This window comes from Rutilus rutilus, assembly GCF_951802725.1.
Source record: "Rutilus rutilus genome assembly, chromosome: 11".
Lineage (NCBI taxonomy): Eukaryota > Metazoa > Chordata > Actinopteri > Cypriniformes > Leuciscidae > Rutilus > Rutilus rutilus.
The window spans coordinates 35,484,539-35,509,112 of record NC_140216.1 but is presented as its reverse complement, the minus strand read 5'-3'; the positions used below and the strand labels follow the sequence as shown (position 1 = coordinate 35,509,112).

General features: G+C 37.3%; 1 protein-coding gene across 4 annotated transcripts in view; it reads right to left on the bottom strand.

The window, feature by feature from the left end:
- The window catches only part of LOC311299444 (uncharacterized protein), a 40,785-nt gene that overhangs the window by 15,813 nt on the left and 398 nt on the right, over positions 1–24,574 (bottom strand). For 2 of the 4 annotated variants that reach the window (XM_084423012.1, XM_084423010.1), the window contains exons 2-4: positions 3,850–4,044; positions 2,122–2,190; positions 1,779–1,799 (exon numbers count right to left, since the gene is read on the bottom strand). In XM_084423012.1, the coding sequence (XP_084279138.1) occupies positions 1,779–1,799; positions 2,122–2,190; positions 3,850–4,044 (285 nt within the window). The remainder of the gene's footprint in view (positions 1–1,778; positions 1,800–2,121; positions 2,191–3,849; positions 4,045–24,574) is intronic. The other 2 variants (XM_084423011.1, XM_084423013.1) reach the window with 1 other exon arrangement.

The window sequence follows — 24,574 nt, the reverse complement described above, 5'->3', positions numbered from 1 at the left end:
TCAAAGCTCTTTATTTAAAACCCCAAGCACGCTGAGCGGCAGCTGGATGCATTCTGCTCACAGGCCCGATTTAAGGAACACTCGAGACATCACACAGTGGAATTTCCTGTTTTTCAGTCCCTCAACCATAACTAAGTCTACACACACACAGCAGTCCAGATGGGATTTGAGTTGAGGAATACAGACACAGGGGAACTGCTTCCATTCACAACATTGCTTTAGATCCATGTGGGGCGACCCACTGTATTTACTTTACCCTGTTTCAGTTCAGAAGCACATCGGCTTTATAACACAGGAAATGCAGTGACTCAGTAATGAGATGAGCTGTGATTCACACAAAAGCTATATGTGAATGAGAAGCACTGAAGAACACAATTTGATTGAGCACAAACATGACAAAAATCTGAACACATAGAAAATGCGTCTGTATTTTGTTGATTAACATCTTTTTAGACAAGTAAAGTAAAAGGAAAAGTACTTTTACCATAGTGGTAATGTGTCAGTAAGCTGTTTGGATAGGGTACTTTGGTAATGCCATTTTTTACAGACAGACAGAGAGACAGACAGATAGATAGGTAGATAGATAGATAGATAGATAGATAGATATTGCTTTTATATTGCTTTTTTTACTACATAAAAATATTGTACCACAAATTTCAGATTCACACATTTCTTTTAACATTAACTTAAAAAGTATATTATACAGACTATTTAAAACTGTGTGGCAGAGATGTGGTTTGTGCTCCGAATAAGTAGACTTACTCTAAATCCAATTACATAAAACTCTTCAGTCCTTTATAAATGATATAACAATTCTGTTTTATATCCTTCGAAAGAAGATGATCTCAGCCTTCACGTTAAACCACTGGTCTCAGCTGCAGTGAACCGCTAGCGAGCTAAACACGCTCACTAATCCTATTAGTTTCATGCAATATGACAGTGCGACTGCACTGAAAAATAGATTTTATTCTCAGTGCAATTCAATGTAGCAGCAATCCGGCATTACAACGCTTGCTTCGTTCTAACAGCTAAGCTAGGTTTATATCTTTGTATACACAGCATATGTCAAGCTAAGATGTTTCGTCCCAAACTACAATAAACCCTTTATGTAAAGCCTACAGCTGTGGTGCATGACTGGACTTGTCGACCTGATAAACAGCTGGCTAGACATTGAGGTTTATCTGCGTTTCTCCAGCTGAAAGTGAGCTGATAGCCAAGCAGGCTAATCATGCTAATGGCAAAAGTAATTACAGCTAATCTGAGAGAGAGGGGCATGGCTAAATGAACTGTAATGATGGCACATTTTTCACCCTGTGCCTGCAGGGATCTATCAGATAGTTAGAAGTGGAGAATACGAGACACATGCATGGATTTATGAAAGCTGCTGCACATGGGAATGATGAAATATGCATGTATTCATAATCATTTGTAGCATGGGATTGCATATGTTCTTGAGCTACTGCTATAGATGTTAAAAATGATAGGTAGTTTATTGTAACTGAGCATGAACTCTGTTAAAATACATAATCACAGGAAACAGGGGAAACACAACAATAGGAAAACAATAGGAAAAACATAACAACAGGAAAAAAAGATATGCAAAGTATTATTGTGCATATGAGGTATATTTAATATACTATTCCTTAACCATAATGATTTATGAAATTGTGGACAAAGAAAATTGGACACAACCAAATGAGAAAAACAAAGAGCACAGGACATGAACACAATGGAAACGATCCACTTAATCAAATGATTGATCCTGTGACGTATCTTACCTTGCTCCTGGGTTCGCTGGTCTGCAGCAGTAAACACAAATCACAGGACATCTGTCAGTCACATCAGTTTCTACTTTACATGATGCTGCTGACTTCACCGAACATCATTAGAAACCAGTTGGCTTTGTATTGGCAGTTAAAGTTGTATTAATTACAAACTGTTTCACATGGTAATAGTGTATAATTGAGTTAACTATTATTTGGCTTCACTTTGTAGTCTCAGTAGTCCCTAATTCTATATATTTTGATGTACTTCAATCGCTACTAGATAGATGTTTTGTGTTGTATAACCACATCATTAGATCTACAGGGCAGGACAGAAGTTGTGTTTATAAAGCCTCACCCAGATATTTGGCCCGTTCCTCTCGCCGCTTTTTGGCCTGTTTCTGTCGTTGCTCCGAACTCATCCCATCTGTTGAGAACAAAGCAGAGTAACCTTTAAAATGTACTTTTCATAGCTTTCGAATTACATTAAAGTTGACAATGACATATGAAAGTCGTTTGCAAATAGTTTTCAAGTGTCAGTACCCATGAAGTTTGGGGTAAAAAAAACTTAAAATGTTAAATATTGTACATATTATAAATGTATATTAAACATACAATATTCTTATATTATTATAAATATCAAAAAGTAATAACATAAAACATATATTTAAAAAAATTATAAACGATAGAACAAATACAATTTAGGTAAATAGTGCATCAATTATTCAAGTAAACATTCATATACCGGTATAATATGTGAAATATCGTTATCGATATAATATCGATATAATATATGAATGCTGACACATTGCTGTCACATTTTGACAGAAAGCAGGCCTGTCATTTAAATTAGCTGAATTTTATTTTATTGATAAATGGCCACATTTTGGCAGTCAATCGCTATCATTTACTGTATAAAGGTACAGTAACAAAAACAAAAGGTACAGTATCAAAAACCTGTGTGATTCTAAGGATTAGAAGATTAAAAAGGCAGCATAAATGACGACATTCTAAGTCAACTTTAAATGTAAAATGCTTCAAAAAGTGTAGAGTATGGCGCTTTTAATCTGATGAGAGCTGGTCGACATGATACCTAAGACATATGCTGAGTAATTTGTCTCTCAAGCGCCCCCTCTTCTTCATTTCTCTTTCCTGGTAAATTAGAGGCTTGTAACTGACATTTTCCATTTTCTTCCTGGCCTCAGGAGTGAGCTGATTCAATCAAGATAAGAGTGACTCCGGCTCTTTAACTGCAGAGATGGTTTAACCCACGGCATTGAAGAGAAATGTGGCGAGTCACACAGTCACAGGTAAAGGATGCTCAATTCAATTAAGACGCATACAACAGTGTTTCATCTATGCAATCTTCTTGTTAAGCACGTCCTCCTTGTAATGAAATATATATGCAACTCTTTCCCAGTGAATCAAACTGTTGCTATGGCAACCGGTCTGCCCCGCGCCCACCATCAAAAGGACTTGACTAAGCCTTATACACTCGAGACTGTTCGAGAACACTCAGCGAACGTTCCCCAAACACACACACCCCAAGGTTCGCTCCCCGCTTTGATGCACGGCCATGCCGGGTTTCCACGTCTCGCCCTCTTCACAAACAATGACTTGGCTTGATGCCGCGACCGTCTGATTAGGACGAATTTAGAAGGGTCAGTCTGGTGCATGTTCACATGCATGAGGTCTACAATCCCGAGAGCGTATAGATGGATTCCTCGTATACGTTTACTCTTTTATTCTTCTGTTCATCCTTCTACTACATTAATTTTATAAATAAATGAGTCAAAGTGGTAGTTGCGTAAACTGTCAATGGAGGGACAGAAATCTCTCTGATTTCATCAAAAAGATCTTCATTTGTGTTTCGAATATGAAGGGAAGTCTTATGGGTTTGGAACGACATGAGGGTAATTAATGACAAGAGTTTTCATTTTTGGGTGAACTGTCCCTTTCACAATCATGTGCATGTGGCGGCCATTGTAAGTCCACAAGACCGTAATGCATATGAATGGATATATCCAATTAACCAATACCAGAAAGCTAATGAAACACAGTTTTTGAGACACAGTCTTCTCAGTACCTTTTTTTGCCGGTGGGTTGGGACTGGATCCGGCTGTGCTGACTCTTGCGTCAGATCTGATTGGTTCTGTTTTTGAGGGAGGGTCTGTTATGAAGGATGAGTCTGTGACCGTTGTGTCGTCGGCTTTCAGGATCTCACTGTCCAGCTCGTTCTCGTTCTGAAGAGTGCCACTCGTCTCTGGAGGAGACGTGAGAACTGAGAGAAAGAGAAAAAAAAAGAAAATGATTTACAGTGAAGAGATAAAACTGAAAAGAAACTGGAAACAATGCACTTTCAGCTAATCTAAGCCTGATATCATACAGTCTGAGTACAAGAACTTTAGCAAGAACTTCAAAGGGAATTAAAGGAATTAATTCTGAAAGGAATTAAAACTACAGTCATGCTTTAAAAATGAACTAAAGATTTACCAGGGTAACAATAGTTTCCAGCAAAATACTATTCTCATCATTGGACTAGCCATTATTATTATAATTGATGCACTTTTCAACATTGACACTGTTATTGAATTGAATTGAATTTCATAATATCACTTTTTTTAAATGTAGACAAAAAACGATTGCGAAATGACAGCGTTTCCATTGACCGATCTTATGCGACTAAAACTTCATTTTTTCCTCTCGCGATAAGTAAAATCATTCCAAAAACCATGGCAACGGACGTCTAATCGAAGGAGATGTATGTGTGTTTTCCAAGCATTAATGGTAAGGAACGACCCTTATTATACTTGTGAGCGGCACATATGAGGTGTTTCTGGGTGTTTCTCCCTCATATCTGCTTCGAGGTCTTGATTGTGGCATTTATTTGAGGTTTAGAATCCATTATTCCTGTAATTCTTTCGTCTTATATGAATTTAATAAAGAACTCTGTCTCGTATTCTGTCCAAACACACCGCGTCATCTACGTCAGGTGACTGTAAATGCGCAAAAACTGTTTCCATTGCAGTTTTGCGAAATATTTCTTTTTCGAATTGCCTGGAAAACCTCCTCATGCGAGCGTAAAAACTTTTTTGCGATAAATGGGAGTTTTTGCGAAATTGACGTGTTTCCATTGGGCGTATTTTCAATTCGCAATTTCAATTTGTGCAATTTGAAGGGTAATGGAAACACAGCTATTGTTGTCTTCTAGCTGCTTTAACTGAACTTAATTTGTTTCATAATTGATGAACCTTAAAACATTGACACTGTTAATGAACTGAACTAAACCAACTAAATTGAGCTGAATAATGACACTATTGTCTTGTGTAGAGCCGCATTACAGCTGAATCTAGTCGTTTTTATAATCAAATTTTGCAATATTAACAGTTATTTTCCTGTTTATTACAGTGAATCTGCTTTGAAACATCAGTATTGCATAAAGCGCAAAATAAATGTGACTCGACTATCATCATTATCATAAAAATAATTATATATATATATTTATTTATGTATAATTATTATTACATTATTTTATTATTGTTATGAACATTTGTATGTACCATATATTTAATTTTTTTTCAATTTCTTTATGATGGAAATGGTTCATTTTTTTTTTGTGCAAATTTACTAAGCTTTTTGTATTTGCTTTTAGAATAAAAGAAACAAACAAATGAATTATTATTTTTGTGTGTTGCTAGGGTATTCTGGGTGTTTGATAGAATTAACGGACGGTAGGTGCTCGGTGGTTTCTTACTAGCCAAGTCAAAAAAGTCCTCCCTGATATTTTTGTCTCTTGTGTCCCTCCTTAAATCTCTATGGGATGTTGTTACATGTTACATCATCTGCAAACTGTGCAAAGCAGTAATCATATGCAGATACTGAAACTATGGTTACCATCATCAGGATATATATTAAACAACATCATGATTTTCAGCATAATGCCCTGACGACTACAGAACAATGTTAACTTGTGTGTATCAACAAAGAATGTGCAGGAATGTTAATACAGTATTTTGCACGTGTCCAGCATGCAGACAGTATCAGATTTTCACCTAGATTCACTGTGCAGAAATGATCTCTGCTTTCTCACTAGCAAAACACTTCAACCCCATTAATAGGGCATTAGCATCCTGTTCACACTTTACTCATACGTAAAATATGCTGTGATCTCCACTCCCGCAGGATTTTCACAGGAGAAACACAGCAGAGAATCATTAGCCTCTTGTGTATCTCTTTTCTCTGAATATAAAGGTGTGGATGAGGCCAGGGGAATCACTCGCTACACTAATGTCAATATCAGCAGTATCAACATGCACTAGCCAAGCCACTTCATCGGGTCTTTAACCACAAGGCTACACCTTTCAACACAGTGCTTTCATTAGTTAAATGCAAGTCTTAAACCCTCCCCCATCAGCACCATAATGGATTTAGTGGCTTCTGGAGGATTAAACCGAATGCTATACTGTAGAAATCCATGACTGCAGCCCCTCAGATGAGTTTGGATAATCGTGGCGTGAATGTAATTAAATAACAGGATCAGTAGTGACCGCTCATTTAACAGCTGACTAAATATGTTTATTGTCTTAATATCAGATGTAGGGAAGAGCTTCAGACACTTTGAAGGTCCGCTGGCGCATTGAGACCCGCTGGAGAGGATATATGAAGGGCAATTAAAGAGCTGGTGGTCTCTAGTCAACAGCTTCATCTCGGTTTCAAACAGACAGTATATGTAGCAAAAAAGTCATTGCTAAAAAGTCATTTTCATTTGTAACATGGCTGAATGATGGGTACATGAAGAAACCATTTGAAAAAGCATCAAACGCTTCTATATCATGATCAGTATTGGGGGAAGCGCATTATAAGTAATGTGAGTTACATAATCAGATTACTTTTTTCAAATAACTATTAAAGTAACGCATTACTTATAAATTTACAACAAAATATCAGTTACTTTTTCAAATAAGTAACAAAAGTTACTTTGTCTTCCAATTTATTGACTGACACCTCTCCTTTCCCCATGTTGAGAGAAATCGGGAGTAAATGCAGAGGTGTTGTGTGCACATATTGGATCTAGACTAAGTGTGAGCATGCATTTACTCATCTCACTCGTACAAAAACAACTGCTGTGTCGTATTCTTCTGCCACCCAGGGGTGCGTTTCCCGTACAACTATATAGCTCGCTGCTTAACTACCATAGTACGATGCATCGTTGGAGAAATCAACTAGCTAGTCACGACTGTTTCCCGAAACCGTATGTCGCAAAGTATCGTTCAACCACGTTGGTTTATGACGTCTCGCACATGGTGGACTAATAACTTATTTTAATTAATCTGTTTGAGATCGAATTAACGCTAGATTTTGTCATATAAGTTACAGACATGGCATCTGAAGACCATTTCTAATTGTGCTTTATTTACCAGACTCAATATTTGGCTTGTTCTTACATAGTAGAGCACGTTCGCACATGCGCAGTCTTCAAAAACGGTGATTTAAATCTCTTGACAAACTAAAAGACGTAAATTACATTTGTATGTATTATAAATAAATAACACGGGTTGTACTGAATGTCAGCTTGCTTATTTTGCTAAAGATAAGGATTTATTCAGTCTACATCTCATGTAAACTAGAAACTATGCTTCTAACCACAGCTCGAGAGCTGTCGTTCCAACCACACAAGTTTGCGATGGTGTTTGCGAACGTTCGTTGGAACGATGGTTTCGGGAAACACCAAATCGTTGAACTATGCTGATAACGACGGAACTTGCGACCATAGTTGGCTAACGATGCTTTCAGGAAACGCACCCCAGAGTGGCAGCACAGCTGAATGGTTTGTTCGAGCTGCGCCCTCTACTGTACAGGTGTGAATTTGCACAAGCCCAGTCCAGGGGAGAACGCAACGCATTCACGTTACGTAACGCATCCATAAAAGTAACTAAGTAACACAGTAAGTTACTTTTTAAGGTAGTAATGGAATATTGTAATGCATTACTTTACTTTTAAAAGTAGCTTTCCCCAATACTAATCACGTTCAATGCCTAGTTTTAGTGCCACACCAAAATGATAGCTTATATCAGGGTTTTCCATGAGGGAGGTCTGCAAGTAACAAGTAGAACCATTTTTTGTGACATATTTCCAAGTGAAAATGGATATTCAACAAGAAAAAATGTTGGATCATAAAAAGTAAACATTGAATACCAGAACTGATCAGGAATCGTTCACAAAAATGTATTAATAAAATAACTTTAAAGATATGCAAGATTAATTATGCAAATAAAATGAATGATTAAGAAATGCAAATTAAAATGTACTACATGAAAAAATGCATTGTAGTCGATAGCCTCGTGGGCAGCACTCAGACAAGCTTCAGGCGTCCCAAGTTCGAGTACCGGCTCGTGGGCCTTTCCTGATCCCATTCCCGTTTCTCTCCCACTTTGCTTCCTGCCTACTCTATACTGTCCTATCCCAAAAACACCACAAAAAAAAAAAAAGCTGCAAAAAAGCATTTGTTAAACAACTACTTAAAAATTGACCGCTGACCTTGTGTCAGCCCTATCTATTGTGTCAGACCAAGTCCAAAATCATTATTTAAATGTTAAAGTTGACTAGCATCTTGACCTCTGACCTCACAGGGTAAACATGAGGTCAGCATGTATATAAACATCCTGTTTCGATTAGAGGACACGTCTGTGTTTCTCCAGTTGTTTCTGAGGTCGATGAGGTTTGTGTCTTTGACTGTGCAGCTGTCGTCTTCTTAGGGCAGATCTCATGACAGGAAGACAAAAAGCTTGATTCCCTACAGAAGCAACTGCTGTTTAGAAGTGGAAAGAGACATTCGCTGAGCTTTACTACTGTAAATAACTCAGAGAAAAACATATGCCATGAAATAAAGTGCGCTGTTAGCAATTCGACCCCTTACAAACATTTAGCCACGCATCAAAGTCCAATGATAAGTGCCAGCTTCCCCTCCGTGCTCTTTTTAGAGGGAGTCAAGTTCCCATGTTCAGTCTGTAAAGGTTAGCAGCAGGGCAATGTCTCACCATCGAGACCAAGGGGACAAACTGTCTGCATTAACAAAGAAACGCCATCTGTCCCGGGAAAGACACAGAAAGTGTGCCATTTTTCTTCTGCTTAGAAACAGACATGCTCGCACTAATCAGATGCTAAATTACTCTAATTTGGAGATGGAATTAATTAGTACTTCACAGAAGCAATTAGGCTGGTACATAAAGCATGTTAGATGTGAGATACCATAAGCAGACACTGATTTGTTATCAGAAAAATACAGCAAATTTAGGACGGGGATTTAATGTATCGGGAAATCTTTCAGGACGCCTACTGATCGCCAAAGTCAAAAGTTCAAATCTTCCTCATGAAAACAAGAGCAGCCTCTATAGTTATGATTTCCAATGATGTGTGAGACCTCCACAGAATTTTGCGCGATTACCTACGATATATTAAAGTACACATAAAGTGGGTAACATGGGGGCTTGAAGTCATTTTGAGGGGCAGAATGGTCTTCTTTACAAAGTTAGTCAGGGCTGCATGATTAATTGAAATAAATATCAAATAAATGTAAAAAAAACCTTGTGGTTTACCGCCAAAAAGTTCAATGGTTTTATGTTTGAAAATGAAGAAATAAAAACAGCCATAAATGTATACATAAGTAATTTAGCAATTTTACCATTATATTATATAGTTTTATCATTATATAATTTTTCATTTCATTTTTTTCATTATAAGTTTTTTTATTTTACAGTTAAATATTACAATAGCAATATTTCTTATTTTGTTTAATATTTTTATTTAGTAATAATAATAATTGAAATATAATAATAATAACACAATTAATTATTATTATTATGGTGTGGTTATGGGCCAAATTTTGCTATGGGCCAAACATTTTAACCCGTAACATTTTACATTTAACACTTTAATTTGTATCCCCTCAAAAAAAAAAAAAAAAACCGAATAAAAAACACACAAATTTTATTGTACTTTTAGGGAAACTAAGTGAGAAGTTTAATTTCCCCCAAGCTCAGTATCCTTAAAAACAAGTTATCAAAATCAGAATATACAGTGGGAAATAATTTTGACTGGGATTTGATTGGATAGTAAAAGTTGGGTTATAATAAAAAAATATAAAAAAATGAATGAAAGAAAGAAAGACTTCATTAATGCACAATCTGTGGTGACGATGCTAGTTCAACAGCGCTGTGGTATGATTAATTGTATCAATTATAATGTTTCATGTTGTCTTCACCCATCAGCATGGCAACAGGAACAAATACGAAACCTCCTAAAATGCACTAGGAAAATGTAGAAAAGAGGTTGATACCAAAGTTTAGTAAGCTTGAAAGAGAAAGAAAAACTGCATGTGATCCAGGGATGAGACAATGTTTGGGCAGAGGGACAAAGAGATAAAAACAGCAGTAAACCCCGAGACTAAAGCATACACAGGGTTTAGGACGTGTCTGGGCAGATCATCTGAGACACAGCAAAGGAAAACCTCACTACAGTGACGAGAGGTCTGGCGTTTGTGGCAAAAAAGAGAAAGATCTCACTGACCTAACAGGCTTCGTGTTGCAATACATTTAGTGTTTCAGAGAAAAGGCCACAAGGAGGAATCTTCACCCTGATAATGTGATTCATGCAAGCAGTCCTACAGTCACAGCAGAGGGCATCACTGTCTCGGCAGACCTGACCGCAGTGAGCTAAACACACACACCTGCGTATGAGTGTAAAAGTTCACGTGACGGGCAGACACTGATCTGCCAGGTCCACAGCAGCCCGATCGAGTTTCACCTCTAGCTCACAGTAAAAATAGACCCCACAATCCCTCATCAGCCATAAAAGGAGCTGAAACTCTTTAAAAATATATAAAAATATATATAGTAGAAATGCAAACTATAAAAATGATATCTTTTCATGCAAAACTCACAACCATGATAGGGTGTTGTGGGTGGTTGCCAAGGTGTTGCTATGCATTGTATTGCTATGTATTGCTAAGTTGTTGCTAAAGTGGTTTGGATTGTTGCTATAAGTAGGTGGGGCAAGGTTATTATTGTTAACTATACAACTATTAAAACATTTTTGTTCATTTAAATGAAGCTAAAATAAAACAAAATATAAATATCAAATGGAAAAAGTTAAACTGAACCCAAATTAAGTTGCAGCACTAAAATTACTAAGTGGAAATCAAAATAAGAACAAAAAAAATCAAAATAAGAACTAAAATAAAAGATAAAAATTATTTTATTTTTAAATAGATTATAGTAATAAAAAACGAATAGAAATGACAAAAGCACATAATAAAATTACTACAATAAAATGAAAACAAAAAAATTTAAATTTAAAAATAAAAGCTAATGCAAAATATTAATAAAAACTATAATATATGGCTCAGGTCTCTCCTTTATTGTCAGTCTTTGTTTTGTTTTTTTACACCAGACATAATGTATTCATCCACCAGGCAAAAAGTCTGAAGTCTGAAAACTAAAAGCAGGCATTTCTAAACAGGCGCCACAAAATATGTCTCTTTCAACTATAAATATAACAGAAATACGGCATCTGAGCAAAAGTCACACGACACTGTTTTTGGTCCCAATTGGAAAACTTCACAAATTAAAGGGAAACTTCACCGCTAGCAAAAAGGTCTTTCAATAAAACTTGGCTACCAGTAGAAAGGCGAAAACATTTTTGTAATCTGTGCTACCTGACTAGAGAAAACAGAGAAAAAAAAATGTTATTGTCTTCACTTTTGCCAAATAGGTAAAAAAAACGTCAACACCCATAATGCACTGGGCATGTTGCCGTCCAAGGCCACTCCCACCAGTCTGCTATGGATATGCTTACCAGTCAGATAGTGCATTGCTTTAGTAGGAAATACTTCTTAGCAAACTTTTAGTCATTATGGTGTCGACTTGTATTGTTCCCATGTGCAAGAATTCAAAGAATTATTTTCAGTTTTCAGTGAAGGAGTGAAGCGTGTAGGCAGTGGCTAAAGGTAGTAAAGAATCGTAAATATGAAGAGTCAAGTCAAGTCAAGTCAAGTATATTTGTATAGCGCTTTTCACAATACAGATTGTATCAAAGCAGCTTCACAGTATTAAATTAAAATAATACAACAAGGTTTGTTTCTAGTGGAATTTATTGATAAAATCAAATTAGATATCCAGAATATCAGAGAACACCGTGACAGAAAATATGAAAAACCTGTGTGTTTGCAGTCACCATTTCAAACTGCATGACAACGAACACAGTGTTTTAGGGCAAATGAAGGAGAAAAACTGAAAGAAACTGCCATTCTATCATTTCCGTGAGATGTTTCTCCTAAAATTCAACAGGAGAATAAAAATAGAAATTAGACAACTAATGACATAGGGGTATAAAATACATAACTCAGACCAGTTATTAAAACATTTGAATATATATTGAAATCAAGCAAAACCGAGCACAATTTCAGATCTCTTCAGAAACTCAAGTGAAGACACTGTCCATCTCCTATCTAGAGGAAAAAATCGACACATTAACAAGATCCTATTTGTATTTTTTCCTTTCCTACATGCACGTGGATATCTCTGAAAACCCTGATGCTTTAAATACACAGCTGTAAATGCACACAGTTCTGTGTTTTTTGCACAAGTGTGAAGGGCTTTACAGACACAATGGTGTGAAGTGGGTCAGCGGCCTGTCCACAGCAGAGGGAAGTCACAAGGCTGAGTGGATCTGGGTCATTCGGACCTCAGGCATGTGTGGCATGCGTCTCTACAGTCTGTGTGGATGGCAACAGAGAACAACACAGGCACACGACCGTCAGAGAGCAGCGGCGCACATAAACAAGGACACAGAGTATTTCTTCTACTGTTTACACTTGAAAATGCCACAAATACGTATTGCTAATAATTTAATTGTAAATGTCCTGCAGCTGATAAACTTCATTTCGGTCTTTCCACATGGATCATTCTCAGGAAACGCTGTCATTTTTGCCTATTTGTGTCACAGTGACTTAATGCTGATCTAATTAATGTAAAGAACAGTTTATGAATAATCTTCCTGAAAATTTCAGGAACGAATAGCACCATTTCTTCAGAATGACCCAGTTATACTTCTGATACAGAAGGAATAATCATGTGAAAATGTGTATATTTGATGCTCCAAACAAAGCTGGAATATGACACGATAAAGATCTCAGTGTTTCAGTAGCCCTGATACAAAAACAGACTTACTGTAAAATAAAGAAGAAACTCTGCAGCAAATCACTGCTACCTAAACCATAACACCTGTTTCTACACGTCTAATACTGAACATCTGTATTGTTATATGGTCTTCGCCATGTGACGTGGCTAAGCACAAAATTGAAGATAACTTCAAAAAGCAATGCAAGTAAAAACATTCACAGCACTAGAAATACAAAACAGAGCAATGAAAGCAACAGAATTACGTTTGGTTTTTCTGAAGCATCCAGTGGAGTGGCAACAATCTGTCTCGCTGATCAACATGCTGGATAAACTGGGTTACCCACATCTGCATTCACACACACACACACACACACACACACACACACACACACACACACGGAGCCAGACAAGTGCTGGAATCATCCAAACACTATTAATATTTTAACAACCCTCTGCATCTCTCCCCCTCAGTGAAGTCAGACTCTTGCACAAATGGAAACTCAGAAACGGCCTATATCTTGATATATGACTGTGAGATTGTAGGGCAAGACCGACTTCACGGCTAAAAGGTGTTCTTCAAACTAGACAGCTCATGGCACAAAACAAAATTATTCTCAATCCAACAATAAGAACCTGAACGGTTTCCCCGATTACAGACACAGCAAACAGAACAACGGCAAGCGTTTTAAACCACGACACCCGTAAGCGTTATAGTATTGCATCATTTGCTAACTGGTCTCCAACTGAGACGCTTCATGCTTGTTTGGTGTGTGATTATCAAGATCAATCATCTAGAAATAATCAGCATCAATAAACACTTCAACTCACTCAGGGCACAATGATACTCAAAATACATTGTATTTTATATTTCAGAATATGCCATTTTTCAACAGTTCTTTGTGTTTTTTATGGCTTTTTTTTTTTTTTCAGCAAACGTCCAAAAGCATTGACCTCAGATCAGTGAAAATAAAATAAGCCGCTTTAAGTGATTTTTATCCTTCTATATTAAAGCTGCTCTTGAGTGGTTTAATGGAAAGAGCATCCAAATGTATATATGCATGCTTAAACTGTGCGTTTATGTGTGTAGACATAAAGGATGTCTTATGTGTGTGGACGTGAAGGATGTCGGCAGTGACTTTGTTTATATGAGCAGTGACCCACATCTATCCGTCCACATGTTATGGCAGCTGCCTTCAGCCACATATATGAAATGTCAACAGGTTTACTTTTTCTTAGTAAATGTTTCTGAACTTACTGCTTATTTAAATATATGCATTTGGCAGACACTTTTATCCAAAGCAACATTGCATTTAAGCAATACATCTTTTTCAATTCATGCATTTCATTGGAATCAAACCCATAACCTTGGCATTGCTAGTGAGATGCTCTACTGTTCGAGCTACAGGAAGGCTATGTGCATAATGTTATCACACAGAATAAAGTTGTCTGTCTTTGTAATCTTGTAAGTGCAACATAATACAATATATACAATATTAAGTAAACCTTCACTAAAATTCCAAGTGGACTTCTGAGAAATAAAAGGGATAGATTGACCCCTTAAAAATCCCATGCGCAAGGGTTCAGAATCATTTTGAAGAGCTGTGCACAAAACAGCATTTATGTCCTCGCCCACACACAACCATTTCCACCAAAACCTCAACAAATTTCATCAGAATGTTTTGGCTTATTCAATGTTTTCTGCTAACAATAAAAGTGCAGTACTCTCAGCTCTGTTCAACCCATGTCATGGGCAAGCGTAAATGAATTGAAAACAATCCGTTCTGAAAGGTATCATGAAATCACAATCCACTAAGGAGTGAAATTGACAAAAAAAGCTCACCAAAGCTGCATTTATTTGATTAAAAATACAGTAAAAACAGTAATATTGTGAAATATGATTACAGTTGAAAATTTATTTCCAGCATCATTACTCCAGTCTTCAGTGTCACATGATCCTTCAGAAATAAATGCTGATTTTCTGCTCAAGAAACATTTATTATTATTATCAATTTGCAAAACAGTTGCCGTGATGATTCTTTGATAAATAGAAACTCAAAAGAACAGCATTTATTGAAAAAATATAAAATATATATATTAAGTAACACTATAAATGTCTTCACTGTCACTTTTGATCTATTTAAAGGGGCATTTCACCCATTTGAACATTGTTTTTTATTTAAAGTGGGTCATATATGTAGTCGAAATGTAAAAGAAATTTTGAATTTGGTGCCTTTGTGACCGAGAAAAGACAAAAAATAACTTCAGGACGCATTTGTATGAAAGACAACAACTCCCACAATGCACCACATTGCACAGCTCCGCAAGCCACTCCCACTAATCCAGAAAGCGCATATCTGCCTATAAGAGAAATCACTCTTCCGTCTACAAGTCTAGCTACCACCAGAGCTTGAAATTAATTTCACATTCACACAAAATGTCTAGTTAGTTGGCGAACTCATTAGTGCATTACTCCTCGTTTGTATTTCTTTCGAAAAGGTGAATTATTGCATGGTACCTGGATGTTCAGTCAGAACATATGCGGCGCGAAACTAGGAAACTAGTTCACAACACAAACGTCCGTGTCCTCGTCTGATTCAGAGATTTCGTCCAGGAGAAATTGTTATCGTTGAAAATCTTTGCCACAGACTATCTCTGTGTTCGTAGCGGTTCGTAGTTGCATAGTGAGATCACCGGCGCCACCAGTCCGCCCTAACCCGAGCCAGCCCGGGCTCCTCGTCCGCGGCAGGCAGGTCTTCTGCCTCGGCTGCTCTTCGCTTTAATGCGGCTTATAAAGGTAGCCACAAACACCTGATTCAAGCATCAGACTTCCGAAATCCTCTTCCTCTAGTCTATATCATATTGAGCACTCTCCTCCGCTATTGTCATAACTTTACATCTGTCTCCACAGCGCCTGTTAGCTTAGCTTCAAACAAGATGGAGGATATTGCTTTCAGTTTCAGAGAGTAAAGTCCCACCCACTGATCTGTAATAGGTCTGTAGCGTGAGCGGGTCCCGCCCCCTGGGAAAGATGAGGAACTAGTGCTTGTAGTCTCAACAGAAATCCCCCCCTCTTACACTTCCTCCTACAATGACGCAAAATGACGATTTTTGCGTCATTGTAGGAGGAAGTGTAAAAGGTAAATAACGGATTTCTCCCGTCTCAGGGGAAAATGAGAGAGTGTTGCACAACCATTCAATAGTATGACTGGGTTTCTAACAATGCAAAGCTTAATGCAAATGGGTGAAGTGTCCCTTTAATGCATACTTGCTGAATAAAATAATTAAAAACAAATAAAAATTTTTAAGTGTAATGTATTCAAAAAGATCATTAAAAAACTGTACCATTTCCATTTGAATGATAATAAAAAAATGATTGGAAATATTAATTAAAATATATAGACAAAAGAGGCAAAATGAATAATATTATGTGATACTAGCTTTATACTAGCTTTTTTACTGCAGAATTTGCCCTACGACAAAATTCGTGTTACCGAAATTAGTCCCAGAGAGCAGAATCGTGCCCCAAATCATACACTGTGTGTTTAAATTCATGCAAAAAAAAATTGAAAATGTACAACATGGCTGTAGAGGAGTGTATATCTGGCATTGTCCGTGTCATGTCTAGCTGTCTCTGTGCACTGAAGCAGAAGAGGACAGATATAAATATGTAAAACAGAGCAAACTGATGCATGCCTGTCATAACAGCTTATCCTGGCAGAAGTGTCAGGGGTAAATGCTCTCTGACATATCACAATATTAAATGGCTTTTGAAAGTCATAATTATGAAAACCAGTGAAAATGACTGTGAATCAGATGGTTAGATCTCTGGACGTCAGGTGTTTTGATTCTGTAAACAAGAGGATGAATAAAACGAACAATACACCTCATCACCTTGAGCAAACCGCTTTAGAAAGGTCAAATTACTCCAGGTGCACCCTGCAATTAGAGCACTGTAATCTGTTTTAGAGTAAAGTACCTGCTAAACAAAAAGCAATTGTCAAAATGCAGCCAAACAGAGCAAAAAGCGAAGTGTTTAGGAGGAAATGGCCCTGTAATTCCCTGCACGCTCCTTCCATTAGGAGCCACTTGATGCCGAGGTCATTTAATGGAGGACGGGCAACCTGTCTCTCCCAAGCCAAGACGAATGCGGAAATGACACCGGCGGCTACCCAAGCCACCATGACTCGATATTTAAAACATAAAAACAGAAGATCAGGCAGCGTTCTGTGAAGAGCAGCTAATATTACATTCATCATATGACCGTGTCTATAAATATTCAGACACACTTGGGGGAAAGTGTTAATCAGTCGTCCTGCGGCACATGCTGTGGCGACACAAGAATCGTTTTGAAGGTCACCAGAAGCAGATGTGGGAACATCAGGGAAAGAACCCAAGAAATTCTGAGTCATGTGACTCATTCCCAACAGGAAACGCCTTCTGAGATCACGACACATGCTGCAGACTCTCTCCCACCACATCATAATAGATGTTTCTCTTAGCAATTGCATAGAGCATCTGTTTTAGATTATATTACGACTGCTGAAACACTTTAAGGTGTGGCAATGCTGTTTCTAGATCAGCGTTATGTGGCAATAATGATGAGCAAAGGGGCCAACGCACTTGTGCAGCTGCGGAGCTAATATTAGTAGGCCAGTTCTGCGACCACACTGGAGAGGGACAGGCGACGGACGGGGTGTGCGAACACACACACAAGCACATGCTAACGGCTGTTTTCTCTTTCTTAAACACTCATGTCTCTCGTCAAAGACGCACTGATGGCTACAGCTGCTGGTGAACCAGTTGAGACTTCATATGTGCACCACACAAAGTTCATGCCAACAGCCTTAGCATACACTAAACAACAGCATCTGACACTAACACACACTGTGTTCAACATATACAAACCAGGGCCAGAAATAAACCTGATTTTCAGAAGCTTTTATTGCAGCTTTTTTATTGCAGCAATACAATAAAAGAACCATTTTTGGTTCATCAAAGAACCTTTTGGTGGACATTTATTTTTTTCTTAGTGTGAAGAACATCATAATAATCTAAAGAAGAATAACCTTTTTCCACTTTAAAGTCGACATGAAATCAAAATTGACCCTATTTACTTTGTTAGCGCATATTACTAGTCTAGAACAATTAATCCGTGCAAGTTAATACACAGAAAAAATACACGGCTCGGGTTGAAAACGCTTAACCACTCCTCAAACCGTTAGTCTGCAATGAGCGGAGATGGAGAGGAGGAGCGCTAAACCCTGCCCTCTGTTCAATATTCCCTTTCACTTGGAAATACGTCACAACACTGGAGAAAAGTCGTTTGCAACTTCCGGTTCACGGGGACTTTAAAGAGCCTTTTGCAGAATGGAAATGTTCTATGGATGTTAAATGTTCTTCATGGAACCATCGGCTTTGAATAAAAAAACAAAACAAATTAAAGCTGCAAGCAGCATTTATCGGGGTTCAAGCAGTTAAGGCCTTTAAGCACAAAAGCATCAAAAGTTATTAAGTTTTATTTAGCAAGCATGTAACCACTGACATAGATGAAAAAGACCATTTCTCACAGGGATCACAGTGGTGTAAGACACTTGAGTCTAGGTCAAACGGCCTAAGATTTATGAGCGATTTTGTACTTTTGGTTGCTGTAGCGCCACCTATGGGCCAATCGGGGTCATACTCTGATAGGTTGTCCCCAAATTGAGGCCTACCATCTGACCAGGTTTCACGTCTCTAGGCCTTACGGTTCGGCCTGCACGATGCGTTTTACGAATCCTTACAATTACAATAGGGTTTCAGCATTTCATGCTTGAACCCCTAAATATTATATTATTAAATGTTAAGTATCACAACCCCCTCCCGTTTAAGGCATTGTGCTTTTCCAAACAAAACTTAACACTGGTAAAATCACCTTTTAAGCACAACCTGTAATGGCTTATTGTTTTATCACAGTAAAATACTTGGATACTATAATCAGAAAAACGAATACATATTTTAAATTCTAAATGTAATTAAATTGGAATAATTTAAATTCCAAACCACACTTTGTTGATTCTACATACAGACCACCAACCCTGTAGACAAGGCGTAAAAAAATAAACAGAGCCCACGGACCAGTGGAGTAAACTCTAAAAGTTCACTTCAACAAAGAAAACACTATGTCAGAGGATTTACAGAGCAAAAGAAAGCTTTGAAAACCAGCAAGAATTTTAAATTCTCCACTATTCTGTAGAAGTTTAGGAGATTACAGAAGTCTGAAAATCCCTTTTGGTCTGAAAGGATGAAAGAAATCAAACCAATGTACTCTAAACTGAAAGTGCTGAGTAAAGTTTGCTAGAACGCCACAAGCTTGAATATAATGGACTCTGGGCATGTAGCGTTGTTTCTAATTACAGAAAAATTAACTGCATTTCTGCATAAATTAACATACATAACCACCGTTTACAAACATTCTCTCAGCGCACCAACAATGAAATGCATTATTCAGAAATTATTCAAAGTTTGACCTCATTTTCAGATCTCTGTGTTGGTAAACACATATTCATTCCGGTTCATGTAAAATCTTCTGTCCTTGAGGAGATCCTGTTTTCTCATGTTCTGACTCAAAAGGAATTCACACGCCCCGCTTACGTAAGACGGAGACAGATTTCCACTGTTTTCCTGCCGCCAAGAGAAGTCATTGTGCAACAGTGAAGACTTGATCTAATCACACAAATTCTCACTTTGTTTGCATTTCAGCTGCTGCGACAAAACAGTTTTGCCAACAAAAACATGATCCTGACTTCCACGGCCCTGCAGACGCCACACCTCATCATTGAAGCAGAAGACGATTCATCTCTAATTTCATAGCGCACACTGTCAGTTTAAAAAAGAAATGGTTTTGATCTAAAACATCAGTGCGCACCATCATTATGAGCTTTAGGGTAAACAGAGCGCGGAGTGGAAAGAACTGCCAAATGATGGTGTATCTCCATGTTAGAATGACTTCATTGTCTGCCTATTGCTGCTTAAGGTTATTAAGAGGTCATTGAAAAGTCTGTTATTGATGTTAGAGGAAAGAAGGACATCCAGGTCATCTAGTGTCCAAGTAGAGCCGGATGTGCATTTCCTAAACTTCCCACGGTTGTATAAAACTAAAGCAGAATGCAAAAATTGGACTCTATTAAACATCTCTCTTGTTTGACGACTCAAATCTTTGTGGATCTCTGAGGTTATCTATAGGATAGCTTATAATTAAAGGGATGGTTCACCCAAAAATGAAAATGATGTCATAATTTACCTCACCCTCATTTTGTTCTAAACCCGTAAGACCTTTTTTCCTTTTTTTTTCAGAACACAAATGAAGGTCCTCCCTATAGCAAAGTACGCAAGTTGCGTAGGGCCCCAAACCACCAGTGGGGCCCCTTGCTCTCAAAGATGATTTAATGCCTATAGGGCTGTGAGATTAATATCATTTTTGTTTCGTTTTTGATTTTTGCTTCCAACGATTATGAAAACATTATGCCACATTCCGTTCCTTAAGGCTTCCTACGTGTTATACAAATAAGTTAAATCATGTAACGTGTAATATACAGTCTCCTGCCGGACTTGCATGATACAAATTATTATTATTTTTAAATCATATTGAACTGCGAAGGAGGCTTTCTGTGCACAAGCTCTGAGATAGAGCAAAACATGGACAAGTATAGTCTACTCTGAGCTTCAGGCGTTTACTTAACTGGACAAAAACACACATAAATATGTAGAAATATGTTCATCTTGGGGAGTTTTCACTTTAACAAATTAAATTATGTCCAAACTGATTGCTTGTCAATAGCTTATATTAGATCTGTGCATCTTACTGCTGCTGTCTGTCATTTATTGTTCATAAAACAACAAAAAGAAGAGAGAATCATTCACTGCTCTTCACTGAATAACTTTAACAGATTTAATAGGAATCAATGTATATTTAAATCATACCGTGAAGACTATGCAGTGGTTTCTTTTTGAGAAATGTTTCATTTGTATCTTTTTTTTATACTGTATTTGTCCTATTGTTTGTAATTTTCTTCTTTTTTATTGTATTACTGTTTTACCTGCTAAAAAAAAAAAAAAAACAGATCAAGAGGTTGAATCGGTTGAATCAGAGGTTTGTGTTTTTTATCAATGCACTGACAGGGGACCCTTAAAGTTTTGCTAAGGGCCCCCAGAAATCTAGGGCCGACACTGGGGTGAACAACTGATGACAGAATTTTCATTTTTGGGTGAACTAACTTCTTAACCATGAAATATTGAACTAAACACTGAAAATGTACTAGTGCGTTGAAGAAACCACAATACTGATCTGCAGAACTTACAATGAAAAACAAGAAAAACAAGAATCTCATATAAAGAGGAATTATTTAAAGACTGAGGATAATAACAATGCATTTCTGGTTGGTAAGATGGTCTGAATGGTTGCTATCTCATAAGTCTTGCAAATTCAATCTCTGATATTAATTCAGCAAATGAATATTATTAGAAAACATACTCTGTCCTATATAGTGCCACAATCCAAGCTGTTTCCGGGCAGATTTTATAGCTCTCTCTAGTTCTCGTCTTTTTTTTGTCTCATCTTGTTGCTCTTCCGCCCACATAAAACTTCAGATTCAAGCCTCTGGAAACAAACATCTCACATTCAAATGAAATCCTTCCATGCTGCCGCTTCCCTGCTCTCTCTATTCCTTCCTCCTCCCTTTCCTTTTCCGTCTTCCCACACGGTTATGACAAGCAGCCCATGCCAAAGATACCTCCAGAAATAGAAGTCATCCCCTCATTACTTGGTCTACTTGTATATAACAACATTGGAAAACAACACACTTACTTACTGCCATGATGTATTCAACATAAAATCGTACAAAATCTGGTGATATGCCACAAACTACTCATTTTTCCACTGAAAGCAGAAGTAAAAATTTCTTGCGTTTCTTGGATCTATATTTATAATGGCAAATTTTGGTTTGATGTGGCAATTTAGATGATTCAAATCTGTGGACGCTTTTCAGGTTATTTAAACTGCTTTGCTTTAGACAGAATTTTTTTAAAGCATGCTTTTTCTTTTGTTATAGCAGTTTGTTGGGTAATATTATTATGAAATTCTATGTATGAAACCTGTCGCAAGAATCCAGTGCAGTCTTGCTGAGCTGGCCACTTTGGCCAGATATTGAAATTTCCAACCCTCGAAGACCTCTTGGAAAAAAAAGCAGGAAATATTTCGTCAGTGGCTCTGAGTGTCTGAGAATGAGAATATCCACGTCATACATTACTAACATAGACAAAAGCCTTCAGCTTGAAATAAACCTCACAAATGTTCTCAACTGGGCTTACTCTTAAAAATAAAGGTTCTTCAGTGGTTCTGCACTTTCTCAAGAGACATTTCGGCTGTACGGATGAACATTTTTATTGCAAATTCTGCCGATTTAAATACGTCACAAGAATAACGTTAGCTGACGAACATAGCTGTTTTGCTGAAATTGCAAACGTTTAATTATAAATACAATCCTAGTGAACGAGAGAATGAAACGTTTTATAACCTAAAGGTTCTCGTCTGGCATAAGGCTCTAAAATCTTCTTGGTTTTTATTGCAAGACAGCAAAGATATATAACTGTACAAAATCAAGTAGAATCTCTATGTGCAGTGTACAGAAAATGTCTTCCAGTGTGTGAGAGAGAAAACCAGACAGTCTTTGTAGAGAGAGCTGTACCGTCTCATCTGTGATGGGGAAACAGTGTCCTTTTGAACAAGTTCAGTCTTGAAGAGTCTTAGTCCAGTGCCCAAAACACTCACTACAAAGCAATCAATGTTGCTGGATTCTCTGACCTGTCTTTCTCTCTCTCTCTCTCTCTCTTAGACTGCAGGACAAGGACAATAATAACGCCACACTGCTGTCCGTGACTCAAATAGCCGAAGCTGTGAGACATACAGCTGCCACTGATCTAGAATCAGCTTTACATTCACAGGATGTGAATAACGGATACCAGAAAAACATGTGGGAGGAACCAGATCAGAACTGAAAAAGAAGGAATGAGGCTATTAAAGAGCTACAAGAATATTATATTATAGTAGAGGAGCTTTACAATGTAACATTCATCATCATGGTTGCTGCTAGGCTGAAGTTTACTGGCCCAGAACAAAAATTAAGAGAACGAGGTCTGTTTTTAACACAGTCATCACATAGGAATGCATTTACACTATACTGAGATTCCTCCTCTTTTGAACATTATTATCATTTAGGGCCGCACAAGTGTACATGTGGTATGCCAGCTCAAAACACCCTTTTTGAATTTTACATTTTAAATCCACCAGGCGAATATCAAGAGACAGGAATGTGAGATCTTGTGAGATAATGACTATAGGATGTTTTCTTAGCATAACACACACTGATCTACTGGCATTAGTCTACCTGCAAGCACACATCTGGAAGCTCTGACCTTGCCATTAAAGGTGATTTATGAGAGGACTCTAGTGAAACCTAAGGGATTGCATCCTATTTCAAAAGACTTACTGTGCATTATGACAAGAACCTGAGGTTAAATGATTTGCTGAAGGACACAATAGCTAGTTCACGAATCACACCTAATGGAATTTGAACCTGCAACCTCTGAGTTTAAACCACAGATCTATAACAACTATACAGAATCCATTTAAATACGATCCAATGCACAATTATAAACTAATTTCTCTCTTTCATGTATAGTATATATGTATAGTATAGTATACATGTATAGTATATAGTATAATACTATATATATATACATATATATATATATATATATATACTATTCATCTAATATCTTTTAATAAGACAAAGATACTGATTAAGAACATTTTATTTTATGATGTGCATTAATAGTCTGTGTCAAATAACATCCCTAACTTGCATTTCATGCTGATACATTTATACTAATTTTCTTATACAAAATGAAAAATTAAAGATAAGCCTATAAGACTGTGCAAACGTTACATATAATAATGTATTTTTCTTACCCCACTGGCAAATACCTTAATCTTGTATTTTTATATATTTTTACTTGCAAACAATATAAAAATACTGATTAAGAATGATAGATAGTTACTAATTGCAGGATGACATTGAGTGCTGTATCATGAGCAGGATGGTTAATGATGATGGCAGAAAAAGCTGTGAGCTTTCATTTTTTTTGCTGGATAATTACTGTAATAGACAGTAGCGGGTAAACAGTCGTGCGCGTGGTTGTTTTTGCGCACACCGGCACTGCGCTTAGACCTATGAAACCTCTTAATAAACGCACTTATGTTTTTTTTTTTTTTTTGTGTAAATATAGTAATGATCAAATGAACAAAACGACGTATATATTGTCCGAATCATGTTAGGGACAACAAATTAACAGCGTTCACAATACACGACAAATTTTCCTCACAGAAATGCGAATAACCGCTATCCAGGTCACGCGCAACTGAGCCGCTACTTTTATCGTTTTTTAATGACAGGCGGCACAGAAACATCCACCTTTAACATATTAATAGGGTCATACAGTGAATAAACACTATAAAATGACAGAAATGATGCGTACATACGAAGACTCCCCTGAAATATTCAGTGTCCTTTGACAACCCGTGCGTTTATCCAGGGTTTC